General features: G+C 40.9%; 1 protein-coding gene across 6 annotated transcripts in view; it reads right to left on the bottom strand.

Annotated features, from left to right (window-relative positions):
• AOPEP (aminopeptidase O (putative)) overlaps nt 1–18,713 on the bottom strand; it is a 175,532-nt gene that overhangs the window by 134,601 nt on the left and 22,218 nt on the right. For all 6 annotated transcript variants that reach the window (XR_010031312.1, XM_063181029.1, XM_063181033.1 and 3 more), the window contains 2 exons: nt 18,543–18,705; nt 12,729–12,977 (listed from right to left, as the gene is read on the bottom strand). Coding sequence is in view for 5 of the 6 variants with exons in the window: in XM_063181029.1 (XP_063037099.1) it covers nt 12,729–12,977; nt 18,543–18,705 (412 nt within the window). In the remaining variant the exon portion in view is untranslated. The remainder of the gene's footprint in view (nt 1–12,728; nt 12,978–18,542; nt 18,706–18,713) is intronic.

Genomic DNA, 18,713 nt, shown 5'->3' with positions numbered 1-18,713 from the left:
GCAAACTGTGGAGAATGTTGACATTTTCATGAGACTGGGAAGTTACGGCAATTCTGAGAAAACCTGTGGGAGTAATGATGACTAAATGTGAATAGACCGAGAAGAGGCAGTACATCTAAAGATGGCAAGAGTTCTCTTAGTGGAAATATAGCTACAAGATTATGTCATCTTCAGTGTGTGTCATCCATTTAACTTAAAATTAATCTATATTAAAATTCATTCTTAGTAACAGTAAACCACAGAGAAAAAAAAAGAGAAGTGAAGCCCTCCTAATCTTTTGGCTTGCGCAATTTTTAATGGTCTGCCATCACAATAATGTGATTTATGCGTGACATTATTTGTAAGTAGAGGGAAAATTTAATGATGAATGTTTGCATCAAGTAAAAAAACTGACAGCTGGGTTGTTTTCTACTTATACTGGTTATTACTGGAAAGGTATTTTTGTTTTGACACATTCAGCATTCCTGTTAAGCAATTTGGAATATAATTTTACATAGGAGTTTAAATATTACAACACCCACAAATATACAGTCATTAAAAAATGATGCTGGCACAAAATAATAACAAACTCCATTCCTTCCTTTCACAATAGATCATATTTAAGATAATATAAGACTAAAGAGAAAGACACAAGTAAAAAACTGATTTGCTTTGAAATGGAGAAAAATATAAATAATTCCTGTTCTACACTCCTGAAATACTATATTAATAATCAATTTAGAGTGCAAATGTAACAAATTCAGCACATTTTGGACTTGTTATGCAGATGTTAATTAAAAGTTCTTTTGCTGGTAAATGCCAGACATTGCTAAGGATAAAGTATTTATCTGTTGAATTCTATTTTAAAATAGCACCATCCTCTGCCCCTAATTTCAGACAACTGAAAAAACCCTCAGAAAAGGGAACTCCGTCTTTTGCATTAAGTAAACTGCGAACACTGCTATTAATCACCAGAAAAGTTCTTTGCACATTTCTACAAAAAGTTGCCACCTATCTTCTCAGGTTTTAATTGAAGACACAACTACTCTTCTTTAAAAGAATAAATTCAGAGTGTCTCGAGTGTACTATCCAATCTTGCACAGTACAGTTTCACACCAAATATGCAATGTATTCAATAGCTTATACCTGTTAATAATTTACAGGTAGCATGTTATGCAAACAAAAGCACAATGCAGAGTTACCTTAACACACCTTTTTGATTTAGTTTTATTAACTTCTGTAGTCCAACTAAACAGTAAACCCAACCATTTACCATTAAAGTCTCTTTCTAAAGGGGTTTTTGTTACACTACTGTGTTCCCTATGAAGTCTCTGGGGGCAGGTTTACACTCTCTTACACAAGGTATAAGATTTGTACCAATGTGCATGTCCTAATAGATTTGGTTAGTCTTTGAAGCACTTCCCACTTGAATATTAGTTAACTAAAACAGCAATGCTATCATAATGAAAACATGTAATTCATAAGAAAGACTGTTAAAATACACATAATTTTCAACTGACTATTGCTGCAGTACCAATTGAGATAGAGTGCAAACACTTTTACCGGTAAAACATGATTTTTTCATACTTTGACAACTGAAAAATACCAGTTTCCTGCAACTGTAGAAAATAAAATCTTACTTTCATTAAACTTTACAGCAACATTAATAAATTAGCATAAATCATAAAATGAAAATGGACTGCTACAGAACTCATTATTTTAATCCTTTAACAGTCTTTATATGTTTCAATAAATCAGTCGTGAAATACACAGTCTATAAACAAAAGCTCATGACTGAATAGCACTGGTTTAAGTAACACATACACAAAGTTTGGAAAGTCATCTTCAAGCCTTACCATTCAAAGTCAATTAAATGTGTGAGGAGGAGTAATTAAGTTGTCTTATATTTCTGTAATTTTGGACTATTTTGAACAGATTTCAGTTGTGATAATCTACTAACAACCATCAAACTGGAAGCAAATTTGTATTCTGCATGTATTTTGTATTCTGTATGCATTTTATACATCATACTGCAATAAGCCATGTGACTAACATCTGTTGCACATTGTTTCTCCTTTGATCCTTCCTCTAGGGAAAAAGCAGAAGCAAAGATGTTTCCTGTTTTGATAGGGTTTGAGGGTTTTATATGTATTTATATCAATACCTATCTCTCTCTCTCTCTCTCTCTCTCTCTATATATATATATATATATATACACACATTTCTATTAATATATGCAGTACTAAATATTTATGATAAGCAAGCATGGGCAACAACATTCCTTTTGCTCTTGAGAGTAAGGTGGTACAGTACATACTGTCTCCTATTTCCTAGAGGAATTCATGTGGCAAAATTGGAATAATCTGACTGACATTTAATTCCCTGGATAAACATCAGTGTTCCTCAGTTTTTCGCTGTGCTGCATGTCACCACAGGGTCATTCAGGATTTTGTGTATGACAGAGATACTGAAAGCCTTGAAACCTAATCCAAATTCTGTGCAAAAAACCAAACCTTCCAGTTTTACACAGTGCATACTGAATACAGGTGGTTTGCACTGTCCAGCCAGAAGGTCACACTGGTGTGAGCAGCTGAAAGTCAGCCTTCACCTATCAGCACAGGATGTTGTCTCCAGGCCAGCCAAGAAAACATTTCAGCCTTGATGGAAAATGCCTTCCAACAAACATAGCATTAACAAAAAAGCTAAAGAACAAAGTGTCAGCCAGAACATATACAAGAAGTAATTTCTGTCTTACTTCAAACTTTCTGAAATCTTCCTCTGCCTCACATGTCTTAAAGCTGCTTCCATCAGCTCTCAAAGCATCAGTCAAGCTCACCCAGAAACCACTTCATGAAGGTTTTGATACGGTACCCATGACAATTTGGTAGATTCTACTGCTCACTACAATGATACAGGAAAAGAGGGAGTTGGGAAGAAACTGAAAACTGCGCATGCTGGACTTGAGCAAGGAAAGCTTAGGAGGTCTGGTTTACCAGCTTTTTGGAGCTCTTTTCTCCATCAATTATATCCTCTAGCTGATACTTAAGAAAAAATCTAAATTATCAGTTTCTCAGATCAAAGTTACTTGGTTCAAACACTGGCCCAGATCTATGTGATGTGTCTAGCTCCTGCTAATGTCAACTCACAAAAAGTTTAATCATATCAAGCTGCTCTCAGGAAACAGACACTGCTTCAGAGTTTTACTAATCTAATTCTGCTAGGTCCTGCTCTCATGGCAAAATCCTTTCTTGGCATAGTCATTCCACGCTTCTTAGATATGGGTATGATATCAATGTGCTGGTTTTCATTATGTTTTGAGTTCACCACCTTTTCTCTGCAGTATTACTTCTACTCACTGCCTTCTGCAGGAGTTCTAGTTAGTTGAACACAAAATTAGCTAAGTCTCAGTAGTCTCCAAGTTGATTTGATTGTTGCCAAGCAAGAGGCTTTGCAAGTATTATTGGCTCATCACCAGGTTGCCGTGCTAGTTTCAATGTAGTCACATGTTCTGTTATGGTTTCTTCTGTATTGTCTGAGTCTTCTTGGGTCACACAGGCTCCTGAGTCGGCTTGTTTAACTTAGTGGTATATATTATTCAGAGAAAAAGTAAGTGTACTCTGTTGATCAGCATCTTTATCTTGCTGACACAAGACAAAGGATTCAGAATCGCTCTGTACCTCCTCTCTGTATCTCCACATGCCTTAAATACCTGTAGCTTATAAGGTTGACACTAGCCTACGTGTCCTGCCAAAAACTGCCCTGTGCTCTCCTAGCCCAAATTCAATACACAGCCACAAGTTGTCACAAGATTAACTTTTTAACAAAACTTTTCGGAAAAAACGTCACAGAGAGAATAAAAACTAAGTCACAGAATATAACATCTCATTAGCGTTTGATCTTTGGCAGGAGAACTGCTGAAAACTACAATGATATGCGTGAATGGAGAATGAGTGGGAATGCCTGGGTGTGATAGCAGGAGGAGGAACACTCAGGCAGACAATGCTCTCAAAATGTTCTGTGTTAACAGCACATAATTTAGCAGGTTATCAAGCTCCCAGATCACTCAGGCTTGAAAAAGATATCCAGATCCAGAGACAAAGAGCAGTGATCAAAGCCTGACCACTCACAAAGGGAAAAATAATGAAAACACTGTTATCTCCAAAAAGGCAACCTACAAGCTAAGAACTCAGGAGATGTCAAGACTTGAAGCATGCCCTTTGTGTCATGGCAATCAATCCACAGCCTAATGGCCGGACAGAAATATCATTGTGCCAGACTGTTGGACAGACTTCTTGGACATCATACCTATTCTGGTGCTCATGTAACAATGAGCAAATGAAACCTACTTATTTCAGGCTTTGTTTTAGATAAAATCACCTTCCCACCTATAAAATATCCCCATTGGTGTTAACTACATGGTTACTACATTTAAATAGTAGAGTAAAACAGCATTCCACTTTGTATGTTAACTACTTCATTTGGTAAAAGAGTTTATTTCTGAGGATGATAATGCTTATGTCTCCATTAGTTTTTTCAGTTGGATCAACAGTGTGTTTCTAAAGCAAGTCCTTCAGTCATTCACATGTTGCAATCTGTTTCAGGTCTCAGGGAGATTTAGGTGCAGGCAAACTGGATTATCTCTTGTGGAAACTATGGAGGAATTTCTGTTCCAGTTGTGCACCATTTCAATCCAAAACTAATATAAGTGTGTGAAAAAATAAGCACTCTTACGAACAGCTTCAATGCTGAGGAAGGAATATTTAGCTCAGGGAGTCGGACTAAATCAAGTAAAAAGTACATCTCTCCAACTGTACAGACTCTAGATGTAGGAGTCTCCATAGTGACTACTTCAGACTATTTCTTCATCCAATACATTGGTGCTGTATTACTTGTTAACACGGTCAACTCCATTAAAAGTGTGGGAGTTTTAAGACTACTTTTTGTTCAGGCAGAAATAAAAAGACATTTAGAACAATTTGTAAAGTTACTGGCCTGGGTCTAAGCAAGCTGATCTATAAACTAGAAATTAGTTCAACACTCTCATTGTGAACATTTAGCATTTGAGACTGATTTCAATGCAAAACAGGCACATAATACAATCACTGCCTAAAAGCTGGACTGACTTAAACCTATCATGAAAATCACTTAGCTCAACTAAATCTCTCAGGTTGATAGGCCTCCAGGACAAAACATCTGTGACTCAAGTCAGTATCCATGGAGTTTATTTCAAGCAAAAGGTGCAAGGCAGTACTAACTATGTCCCTTCCTGTCTTATTACAGGGAAAAAATCAAAAGAGAAGGTAAGCCAATCCTCTCAACACACACACTCCAAAAATAACAGAGAAGGATCATAAGATCTCTCTACAGCTGCTGGATCAAGTGTTTCCTAGAGTATCTACCAAAAAAAAGTGTACTTTGCTAAAAATGTTACATTGCTCAAGCTATTCTTAGCAGTCCTGTCATCCACTAGGCCTTGTAAGCAAACAGAATTTCTCATCTAAAAATAAAAAGCTTTCTTGTGGAAGTGTGATAAACCACTTAAACACTCATGTCCAAATGTTCTTGCACAAACCAAATAAGCAGAAGGCTGTTTAATTTCAAAGGAAAAAACCACACAGTACTACAGTGGTGTGTAAAGCAGCTGGAAGTGACACACAGTGGAAAGAAGCCAGATCAAAAGAAGAAATTATATTCCTTGGCAAAATAGGTCCAAAGCTGCCAGCATGAGATGGTGGTAGTGTTCAAAAATAAGTACTGCACTCTTAGCCAAACAGGAGCAACAGCTTATTGAATGCCACGACCACCGCTAAGCCATGGCTTCAGAAGCAAATTTAGGTAATCACCATTAAAATGTCAAAACAGTAACACTAGCCAAACACTCTGGATTAACTTTTCTAAAAGCACAGAACACGTGACAGATGAAAATTATGCCTTTTGACACATGCTGGTGTCTCCTGAAGATGACAGGCCAAACTCAGACCTGAAAATGCCCGCAGAAGAGCTTGAAGCCCACTGCTGCCAAAATTAGAGGAAAAACTCAGACCTTACATGGCAAGTGAATATCAGAACTTTGCTTAGACAACTAGCAATTGATCATGAGGCACTGAAATGTTTTGGCTCTTACCTCTCACCAAAAGTAACTGAAATGTGACCTAGGCCCCTAAGAAGCCCCATTCTAGCAGATGTTGGTGAGCATAGCAAGAAAGAGATTAGCAAAATGTTCAAGTGAAAAGGATAGTCTAACTTCAAATAGCTGCTTAACATTACAAATTAAATAAAACTGTCCTTCAGGAATGAAGTCTCCCAAATGACAGATTGGTATGACAGCAAAGAAACAGGAAGAATAGCAAATACAGGAAGTATAGGATCCGAGTCATTAAGCAGAGGGAGACTTAACTGAATGGTCATGATCAAAGCTAGTACTAAATTACAATATATGAGGAAAAGAGACTTAACTGTACAATAGCATAGAGGGGGTGAATGTTAAGGAACTGAGAATAAAGACTTGCAACAGCTGAAAAAAAGAAACCCACCTGATGCTGCAGAACACAAATCTGGCTTCTCTGTTAAAACAGCAGTTTTAACGCTAATGAGTTAATAGACCAACAAGGCACATTAATAAGGAAATACATTACACCTCATGTACTCTGAATCCTGTTTTGATACCAAAATGACAACTGGATGGAGGACAGTGATTGCAGTGGTACCAAAGCATACTTCAGACTTCAGCTAAGGCTCAGCAAATATCTTCAAGAAAGGGTTAAATCCAGAATATCTGGTGAAAGGACAAAATAGTTTCTCTCTAAGTAACCTTGCAGGTGGGAATGCTACAACTGTTACTATTGTAAAATTCCATTTATTATGCCTAAGTGTTCATTATCTACCTGTTTGGAGAAGTAGAATGCCTGCGCAGAGATAACCCTCCACATACTTGAGCCTCTTGTTGGGGGAGAGCAAGATCACAAAAACCTAGTAATGAGCGGTGTGTGCATGAGATATACTGGGGCAGGCAGCAGGCACCCCACTGTGCCCTCGGGCGAACCAAGCCTTGCAGAGGCTGTGCTGCTGTGTGCCTCTTTGCACTGGGATGAACTAAGCCTAACAGAGCCTGTGTTCCTCTGGGTCTCTGCTCAATGTTGTTCGTAGGTCAATGAAATAAATCTACTCTTTGCATTTCAGCTGCAAAGTGGTGGTTGCCCGGGTTACCTCTTTGTGTCAATTCATGCAACTTCTAAATGCCACTAGGTCCATATGTCTGTGTTGTACAGCCACATACTCTGATTTACTACTATCATAGCTAAGACTCAATTTTTCTTCCACCATATTTTTACTTTTTGCTTGATATTTTTGTACATGATTATGTCTGTGTGGATAACCAACAAGTGATATGCAAGAAATAAACTAAATGTTAAAGGATTACTCTTGTGAATATTTTGTCAAATTAAAACAACTGGAAATGTGCAAAAAAGTGTGTCTACATTTGTATTGGCTCAGAAAAGGCCTCTACAGTAGTATTGCATAGTAAAATGCAGTTCTGCAAGACTGAACAATATTAAAGGTTTTACAATAAAATTTGACATTTGAATGTTTTCCAGTAGTCCTGGCTGATTTTCTGTGGGCTTATCAGTTGTCATCATAACTCTGCAGACATACAGAACAAATGATGGCTACAGATGCACTGATGAAAGAGGCTGCTTCAGCCTTCTCTTTTCAATTTAAGAAGTTAACAACCTTGCTGACAAAGACTGGAAAGACTCAAGAGTTCTGATGATACAACATTTTTGAAGAAACAGATATTCTTTATTCAAAGAAGAAAGGTATATGTACTAAAGACAATTTTTAACATGACAGGAGAAGAGTAAGATCTTTATGAACAGGAATTTAAAGCTGGGTTGCTAAATCCATATTTAATCAGCTGACCTGATTTATAAATATTCCAAGCATCCTCATCATCAAACACCATTTGGGTTTCAAGGGTGTCCAGCAGAGTTGAAAATAAGGCCACTAATTTTAGAGCCTAAATAGAATTTAAATTATCTAACACTAGGACCCTGTTTTGAAAATGTCAGAATCTTGCTCAGAAGTTCTTTGGTTCCACTAGCTTTGCTGGGCAAAATCGTCTGTAAGTACAGATGAACTAGATTAGACCAGATGTCCATCCATCCCACAGTCACTATTAGTACTAAGAGTTTCAGGAAAAACTAGGAGTGTGGTATATACACCAAAGGACACTTTCCTCATCATACTCTTCTAGATCCCAGCAACATGTGGTGCACTTAGAAAGATTATTTGTACATGGTACTAGGAAAAGCACTTGGTACAAAACTAGTACATTAATACATTAATTCAAACAGAAAAAGCAGTAATCTTACGTCATTCAAACAATGTGTGCTGGAAACAAAAGTTTAAAAACCATTGTTTCAAAAAGAGAATTTCAACTGAATGCAAAGGCTTACAGTCCTCAGGAGGGTAAAATAAACATCAGCACATTTGCTCTGAAGAAGTAGAAAGCTGCTAAGCAGTTTCTAACACCACAGAAACACGAGGAATTGGTGTGACTGTGAAAAAGCTAAAATAGTTAAACACTACAAGAAAAGTCAAAGTCTCAAGTGCAGGCTCAGGTGGCACTAAAAGTTAGTTTCTGTATTTGAAATAATGTTTTTCCTCGGGGAATGAAAAAGAACAAGAATTCAGAGTCTCTTCAGGTTCTGAAAAAAAGAATTGTGAGAAGAGATATCTGAACACTAGGATTTCAAATGGGATCAACAAAACTGTATTGGGAGTGAACTGATTTGAAGAGCCCAAACAACCAGCGAGTACACAGAATACCCTACTTTTCATCTGAAATCTTTCCTTCAGCTCTGTTAATGTGCAACTGCTGGCTATTATGAGAGCATCTGCAAATGTGAAATGCTTCCGATATTTAAACGCCAGTGGGGCCAACAACTCCTCAGGGAAGTACCATATCATCAACAGCATCAAAACATACTTCTACTTTTAATCTGATTTTAACCTCTTAGTTCTCTGAGTGCATAAATGATATGCACCTTTCAATGCAGTGTATGGTCAAGGATCTCTTCCATGAACAACCTAATTAGAATCTCTAGGGCCTTGTAGCCTGACACACTTCCCTACTCCTTTTACTCCAATTCACTCTCTTCTGCTAGTGAAAGAACTTAAAATTAGATAACTAACTGCTGTTACATGTTCATGAGATTCTCAACATTCTAGAGAAGGCATTGAATCTCACGCTTTTAAGCTACTTAAATTTGGCCCACAATGCTTTTAATTTCTGCACAGTTCAATGTAATATCACCAACAAAGAAGTGTAGGCCACATCATGCTTTTACTAGCATCAATTTAGGAGAAACTATACAGAATCACTTAAATTAAAACAGTGTAAAATTAAAGTGTGCAAAACTAAACCCTCCATCTTCAAAGATCTATAGGAAGAAAGAGGAAATTATTTTTATATTTCCTCTATAAATATATTTCCATACAGAAGTCCATAGAAAATTTAAAAACACAGGAAAATATGAACAGAAAACACAAGTACAATGAATATGCTTTCAACTATAGTTTTGCTCATAATGGATCTGTCAGACTTCAAGAGAAATGCAGCTGACCCACAGTAGCTGCCACTGAAATAGGCAGTTCAAAACACCTAATTAGATAATTCTGTGCAACAACTATCATAATTTCATACCACAATCTAATGTGTTGGGGAAACATCTCTCCTAAATAAGAAGAAGCATTTTGAGATGCAAAAAACACAGTAAGTATAATTAATGGAGGAACAAAGAAAAGTACCAAATGCCGCAAAACCCTAATACTTCAGGTAATTACTAAAATTCATGTCTGTTTCCTATCCTGGTAGACAGGAGTCCAATTAGAGTTCTCATAACAACAACTTCTATGTGCTGGCATGCTGTATTATGTTTGTACTGCTACAGATAGACTAGAAGATAAAAAAATAAACACTATAGCAACCTTTTTAACCCAAGGTAATAGCTAACTTTTTTTTCTTTGCATGGGTTTTGACATGGATTTGCACACAGCTTATTGTTAGCTTAAGCAGTTTAGGCAATTATCATTGCATGCATAGGAATTAACCATTTAAGTTGCTATATACACAGAAGCTTCTATTGGAGAAATCACATACAACAAGAACAAATGAGCTATTATGACTGACTTAATCTTCTGCCCAAATACAGCTTGACATTTAAACATCTTAAATTAGTTCTTACATTAGTTAAATTTTTAAAAATTTGTATGTGTTTGCCTTGATGCACTGTTAAATGACAGGCATCAGGAAGTATGCACACCCCTTCTTTCATCCTTATTTTCAATAATATCAATTGTTTGGAACTGACAGTGGTTAGATGAAGCATAGGGGAATAAAAGCACAGCTTTTTCTCATGTCCTTCACAAACAAAACACAATCATAGTGTTCTGAACATGTAGTCTGGACTCAGATAATGACAGATGGTTTTGCAACACAATTCCCTGCAGGTACCTTTTTCCTATAAATTCTGGGAAAGGTACATGCAGAGAAGGCATTGAAAATTTCCCATAGAGAAATAGCATATCAACAACTAAATCATAAAGATTTCTCCTACTGTACTGTGCTGTAATTTTGGCCCAAACATCACTGTCTGCTTTCTCTTTCATTTTGAACTATTCGTGTGTCTTGCCTTTCAGGAGTCCACAGATCCCTGCTCTTACCTCACAGCGAAGTCAAATGGCTGGATTCTTTCCCAATTATATCAAGGCCCTGTGCCAACCCTTTAGTACCATGCCTTTGAAATCACAGAAGACTGCTGAGGAGCAGCAAATTTCATATGGCTTAAAGAACATGGCACACAGTACCACACTGCACTTCAAATCAAACCACCAGGCAAAGAATGAAGAACCTGTGGTAGGAGCACAAACCAACTTGAGGCCTTCATTGAGTGAAGAACTATCATTGAAAACTCAGTAACCAGCAAAAGGGATCTAGAAAGCAGCGAGCCTTATATGACAGAGAAGGGTGACTGAATGCTAAAATTTTACATTTTCTAGATCTAGATGAAATATAAAAAGCAAGTAAACTTCTACTAAAACCTATACAATATTGTAAATGTGCCAACATAATTTTTGACTTTTAACCCAAAAGAGGATTGCAAGAGGAAAGATATAGGAAAAAAAAGTCTACAGCTTGAAAGGGCCAGTCCAATCAGCTAAAGGTTATAAGACTGGGTAAAGTCACCAGGAATTTGGTGACTTTAACCAGACAGGTTAAAGTCACCAGGATTTGGTTTCACCATGGGACCCGCTTTGTGAAACCTGGCCTGCTGACAGGGTCCATTGGTCAGAGAAGGGTAAAAGCATCTTCAGTCCTAGGTTTGCCAGGTTGGAGACAGTAGCTTTAAACTAAAGTTGCTGGGGAAGGGGAACTTCAATCCACACCACTGATATGATGCACAGAGCCTGGAGAGAGGTCACAGGTCAGCACAAGGGCACCTGAAGAGCACCACGAAAGAATTGCATCCAATAAGTCAGTTTCCTCAAGGGCCCAACTTAAAAGCCTCCATGCTAATGCATGCAGCATGGGGAACAAACATGGCCTGCAAGGCCATGATCTTATTGGCATCAGTGAAGTTCCCAGTGACTGGAAAAGGAAATACAACCCCATTTTTAGAAAGGTACAGAAGGATGACCTGGGGAACTACAGGCCAGCCAGTCTCTACTCAAGGTCCAGAAAAGCATGGAGTATCCTTCTGGAAACTATGCCAAGGCACATCAAGATAAAGAGGTGATTTGTGACAGCCAATATGGCTGTACTACTGACAAATCATGCCTGAGAAGTTTGGTGGCTTTCTAAGATGGGGTTACAACAGCGGTGGACAAGGGAAAAGAAATTGATGTCATCTACTTGAATGAAAAGCATTGGACAGTGTCCTGCACAATATCTTTGTCCCTAAAATGGAGACATTTTATGGAAGGACCACTCAGTGGATGAGGAATTGGTTGGATGGTCACACTCAAAAGGGCTGCAGTGAATGACTCATTGTCCAAGAGGAGAACAGTGAGGAGTGGTATCCTCAGGTGTCAGTAATGGGACTGGCCCTGATCAGTATATTTTTGCACACAGCCAGTTTGCTGATGACACCAATCTGAGTGGTACAGTCAAATCTCTGGAGGGAACAGATGCCATTCAGAGGTACCTGGATGGGCTTGGTACCTGGACGGGCTTGAAAACCTTCACGGGCTTTAAAACATTCACAATTCCATGAAAACTTGATAATATAATCCTTACTATTTGCCCTCTGCTTCTGAAGATAAGTGTTTGATTAGAAACCCACACTTTGGAAATGCTTGTGAAGAAACCCTAGATTTGGATTTCAACATACTACTATTCTGTCAAAATATAAGGCTAAAATCAATGCCAAAAGAAAACAAGACAATGACATCAAGTATTTAGATCAACAGAACAAACTAAAGAACTTCAGTTTGACAAATGTAAAAGTTTACACCCGCATTTCTAATAAGCTTAAATTTCCCTTCCCTATGCCCTGTAAAAACTAAAATTAAAGGTCACAAAGGAGGCAAACAAACCTACTCACATGAAGTTAGAACAAGAGTTTTAAGTTTGGTTTAAGAAAAATAGCTCAGCAACTTTATATTGACAGCAACTTGACACTCTTAACTAGCTGGTAAGAAAGAGTCTAACAAAATACAGCACATTGAATACTAATAAGTTTCTTTACCTAGCCATTCCCAGGCTGGAAAAGTTGGAAGGAACTATCAGAACATCAAGCCTGGAAAAGGGGTGGGTACCCAGTGTGGCATAAGCAGCTGAGAGGCACTGAGGAACTAACTGAAGCAAATATTCTTCACAGCTTTCCTTAAGGCACCAGGGAGCAAAGACTCTATAAGGAATGACTGCTTGCAACCTGGCAGCAGGATTTTGGAAACGGCAGGGATATTCCACATGACCACAGATTTCTTCATGCCACCTGAAAATAGAAAACAAAACAAAACAATACTTAATTGCGTTATCAGAAATGTGCACAACTAACTATGCTAAGACAAGGATATTCTCTGGACATCAGAATGACAGAATTAATTTCCATAGAATCAGCTCACTTGCATCCTCACCCAGTTCACATGTGCAGGTCATTGAAAAACTCATTACTACATCTAAGCAGAACTCATAACTAATGAGAGAGACTAGTCACGCCCTGTTTTTGTAACAGATATGTATCAAAAGAATAAATGCTCAAAATATATGTAAAAAGAACCAATAAGAATACAAAAATATTTACTCTGAAAATTCCTATTCAAACTTGGCTATGAAAATAAAATTCTATGCATATTAACATAACATTAATACAAGTATTTTAGGTTCAATTGCAATATAATTCCAGGAGGGTTTTTTTCTGTTGTTATTTTTACTAAAATTCTCCAAAAGTTTCAAGTAATTTTTTTATTATTATTAAGTAAAAAAAAACAGTATAGGCCTATCATGCTAGACATTCAATAGTACCACATAAGGCCAACCTCACTTTATAGAACTTTTACAGGATATTTAGAGCTCTAGCTAGAAGAAAGGAGGGGTAAATCAAATCCTTTCTAAACACTGACTCATATACCTTCACAAAAAGTTATCTGCCCAAATAGATTCTTATCTAAACAGAAATCAGCTTCATGTTTTCACCTGTTAGCCTATGTTCTCTCCAGTGCACAGCCTCTCCTTGGTTTGAAACTTCAGTTTAAATAATCTAGTTCTACAATGCCTCAACAGGCAAAGCACCTAGCATTGCCCAAAGCACTTTTGCTTGGAAGATTGTGCTGACACAGAAAACAAAATGATGACATGTAGAAAAGGATGAGATTTGGCTGAAGTATTAACACTCTAGCACCTTACATAAGTCTTTCTGTCAAAGAAGTGGACTCTATGTCCTTTCATTGACTGCATATGCAAAGAATCCACATCCATTACACACAATTTTTAGAAGGGTGGTTTAATCTAGTATATTTCTACTCTAAAACAATGTTAGTTTGCATTTTATTATCAGAGTTGAGATTAGGCAGGAACATAAAAGCTAGCACCATATCTCTTATAAAGATTGCCAATTCCTTAATGACCACAAGGATATAAAAAGTTATAAACATCATATCTCCATTTAACATTTACTTTGATACAGCCTCCTTAGGTCAAACTCACTGGCACCTGGACACAAATTACATTACACATTTCAACAGCTTCTTTCAGAATTCCTTTCTTTTACTGCTACCCTAGACTACCTCCACTATCTTATCTGAGACACATGCCTAACATTCTATTAACAATGAGCCAGAATAATCTTTTGCACCAAAATCAATAAATAAATTAATAATTAATAATCAATAAATAAATAAATTCCTATTACCAAATGTGCTATATTTTGGAGAGGAGTACATCTTTAGCTTATTCTTGCAGAGGCAGTCGTATTATAAACATATAAGTAGCAAAGAAATAAGCACAAAGCAATTTCTAGAAGCTCATCAAACCTATAAATTATTTCAAAATTAGAACGGATATTTCTTAATGATCCTATGTAAAGTAAGAAATTGTTTTTTCTCAAGATTAATTAGCATTTTTTAACCAAAATCAGTCAAGCTGCAAACTGTTAGAATAATTTAATTTTAAATTCCAACAAAAACATCCATTTTAAGTCCTCAAGTTCCAATGTCTCAGTGGTTCCACTGTCTTAATGCTAACAAAGTATTTTTCAAAACAGCTGTCTAAAAGACAAGTATTTTTCCAGCAAAGTTTCAAACTGAGTAACAGGAAAATGTTAAACACTTAAATAATAAAGTTTAAAAAATTAATAAATAATGAAATTAACTATATAAGAACTTATAACCCAAATCAGCTTCTACAATAAAATAACAATTCCTGTTGATGTGGGAAGAGTAGTGGACTTTGTTTGCCCGGACTTTTGCAAACCATTGGCCACAGACAAACAGGCAACATACAAACTGGATAGCTGGTCTGCAAGATGGGTGCAAAAACTGATGCACAGGGCACACTCAGGGAGTGGTGATCCGTGGTTTTCACTAAGGCTGGCAGCTTGTCACATGTGGAGTTCCCCAAGAAATTGTGTTGGGCCCACACTGTTCAACATCTTCACAAACATTCTGGGTGATGGATTTGAAAGCACTCTCACCAGGTTTGCTGCTGAGGTGGACACATCAGAAGGGAGAGGCATCTCAGACACCTGTACAGGCTGAAAGGGTGGGGCTGGCTAGAGCAGTGCGAGGTGCAGCAGGGACAAGGGCGCAGCCCTGCACCTGGGGTGGCACCTGTGACCTGCCTGTCTGGGGAGCAGCCTTGCTGGAAGGGACACGGAGGTTCAGGGGACAATCTCCTGACCACGAGTCACCAGTGGCACTGCAGCTACGAGGGCAACCAGGCCCTGGCACTGCAGCTACAGGGGCTCTGCTGGCAGGCAGGGACAGAGTGGATCAGCACCGCGGGCAGAGAGGGACATAGGGATCAGGGACAGAGGGATCAGCACCCCTGGCACACGGGGACAGAGGGATCAGCACCCCTGGCACACGGGGGACAGAGTGGATCAGCACCCCTGGCACACAGGGACAGAGCAGATCAGCACCCCTGGCACACAGGGACAGAGGGATCAGCAGCCCTGGCACACGGGGACAGAGGGATCAGCAGCCCTGGCACACAGGGACAGAGGGATCAGCAGCCCTGGCACACAGGGACAGGGTGGATCAGCACCCCTGGCACACGGGGACAGAGGGATCAGCAGCCCTGGCACACAGGGACAGGCTGGGTCAGCAGCCCTGGCACACAGGGACAGAGGGATCAGCAGCCCTGGCACACGGGGACAGGGTGGATCAGCAGCCCTGGCACACAGGGACAGGGTGGATCAGCAGCCCTGGCACACAGGGACAGAGGGATCAGCAGCCCTGGCACACAGGGACAGGGCGGATCAGCAGCCCTGGCACACGGGGACAGAGGGATCAGCAGCCCTGGCACACAGGGACAGAGGGATCAGCAGCCCTGGCACACAGGGACAGAGGGATCAGCACCCCTGGCACACAGGGACAGAAGGATCAGCAGCCCTGGCACACAGGGACAGGGTGGATCAGCAGCCCTGGCACACAGGGACAGGGTGGATCAGCAGCCCTGGCACACAGGGACAGAGGGATCAGCAGCCCTGGCACACAGGGACAGGGCGGATCAGCAGCCCTGGCACACGGGGACAGAGGGATCAGCAGCCCTGGCACACAGGGACAGAGGGATCAGCACCCCTGGCACACAGGGACAGAGGGATCAGCAGCCCTGGCACACAGGGACAGAGGGATCAGCACCCCTGGCACACAGGGACAGAGGGATCAGCACCCCTGGCACACAGGGACAGAGGGATCAGCAGCCCTGGCACACAGGGACAGGGTGGATCAGCAGCCCTGGCACACAGGGACAGAGGGATCAGCACCCCTGGCACACAGGGACAGGGTGGATCAGCAGCCCTGGCACACAGGGACAGAAGGATCAGCAGCCCTGGCACACAGGGACAGGGTGGATCAGCAGCCCTGGCACACAGGGACAGAGGGATCAGCAGCCCTGGCACACAGGGACAGAGGGATCAGCACCCCTGGCACACAGGGACAGAGGGATCAGCAGCCCTGGCACACAGGGACAGAAGGATCAGCACCCCTGGCACACGGGGACAGGGTGGATCAGCACCCCTGGCACACAGGGACAGAGGGATCAGCACCCCTGGCACACGGGGACAGGGTGGATCAGCACCCCTGGCACACGGGGACAGGGTGGATCAGCACCCCTGGCACACGGGGACAGGGCGGATCAGCACCCCTGGCACACAGGGACAGGGTGGATCAGCAGCCCTGGCACACAGGGACAGGGTGGATCAGCAGCCCTGGCACACAGGGCAGGGTGGATCAGCAGCCCTGGCACACAGGGACAGAGGGATCAGCAGCCCTGGCACACAGGGCAGGGTGGATCAGCACCCCTGGCACACAGGGACAGAGGGATCAGCACCCCTGGCACACGGGGACAGGGTGGATCAGCAGCCCTGGCACACAGGGACAGAGGGATCAGCACCCCTGGCACACGGGGACAGGGTGGATCAGCACCCCTGGCACACAGGGACAGAGGGATCAGCAGCCCTGGCACACGGGGACAGGGTGGATCAGCACCCCTGGCACACAGGGACAGAGGGATCAGCAGCCCTGGCACACAGGGCAGGGTGGATCAGCACCCCTGGCACACAGGGACAGGGTGGATCAGCACCCCTGGCACACAGGGACAGGGTGGATCAGCAGCCCTGGCACACGGGGACAGGGTGGATCAGCAGCCCTGGCACACAGGGACAGAGGGATCAGCAGCCCTGGCACACAGGGCAGGGTGGATCAGCACCCCTGGCACACAGGGACAGGGTGGATCACCAGCCCCGAGCACGGCTCCTCGGGCAGTGCCCGCGGGAAGCAGAGCCTCTCCTGCTGGGCCTCACAATTCAAGGAAGACACAAAAATGAACAAAGGGCTGCAGAACCTGCCCTGTGAGGAAAGACAGAGGGAGCTCCAGGGAAGAGGAAAGAGAACCTCATCACAGTGTTTCAGTACTTGAAGGGCATCTACAAAGGGCATAGAGTCGCTCTCTTCACAAGGAGCCACATGGCCAGACAAGGGCCAATGGGTGTTAGATATCTTTATCTAAGCTCCTCCCCACGAAAGAATGGACCAGATGAACTTTCAAGGTCCATTACAACCTGGGTCATTCTGTGGTGCTACGATACGAATTTGAAAAGCTGAGAGTAATATATGAGGAAATCAAGTCCCATGTCTGAGACTTCTGCTAACTAAGGTGAATACATGTGAAAGCAAATGGTATTTTTCCTGAAGCTTGTTTTCTGTCTTCAAATCTTATTTTCAGGCATATATTGTTCTGCTCATCTACCACTCTGTCATAATTCAAACTTAATGAGTTTTAACTAGACTGGGAGAAGGAATAGATGTGTCCAAAATAATTACATTTCTACTAGTTTGGTCAAAATCAGCTAAGAATCATTGGTCCAACTCTATTTTATGGGACCACTGTACTAGATCTTTCATGTACCTGGTCATTTCACATCACCCCAGGCAAACCATTGCACAGGCCAGCTCTAACTGGGCAATGAGACTGGAGCAGAACAAAAAAGTAGGCAATATTATAGTAGGAGTCATTAGGTATCCAGAATGGACTGAATCAAGTATTTTAAGAAACAAGACAGCACCTGGCATTGCTGCAGCAGAGTGTTAAGTATACAGGATACAAATCTAGCAGACAGTGGAACTTACAAACCCTGTTGCTCACTAAGTAGCAAAACATAAAAAGAACCACTCCCATGAAATAATGCCTTTGGAATTATTTTCCTGTCAAGATTTTTCTGTTCAGATTAAACAAGTTCTGCTTTGATTCCTGTGCCAATATGACTCATTTTCACATTCCACAGAGTAAATGGAAATGCTACTCATACATTTAATTTTTCAATAATATTATAAACACCAACCTTAAATCAGTTTGTGATGATGGCAAGGAAAATTCAGTGTTTGTTCCAATAGCAGCTTTTTGTTTGAAGGACTGCTGTTTAACTTCCTGCCAGCACCCCACAGCAATAGTGAAGGTGGATGCTGGCATTGGCATAGACACATAGTAGTACCAGCTCAAGATACCTGTAAAC

Source organism: Melospiza melodia, chromosome Z (genome assembly GCF_035770615.1).
Source record: "Melospiza melodia melodia isolate bMelMel2 chromosome Z, bMelMel2.pri, whole genome shotgun sequence".
Taxonomy (NCBI): Eukaryota; Metazoa; Chordata; class Aves; order Passeriformes; family Passerellidae; genus Melospiza; species Melospiza melodia.
Note: the sequence above shows the minus strand (reverse complement) of the source record. Positions and strands in the feature narration are given on the sequence as shown.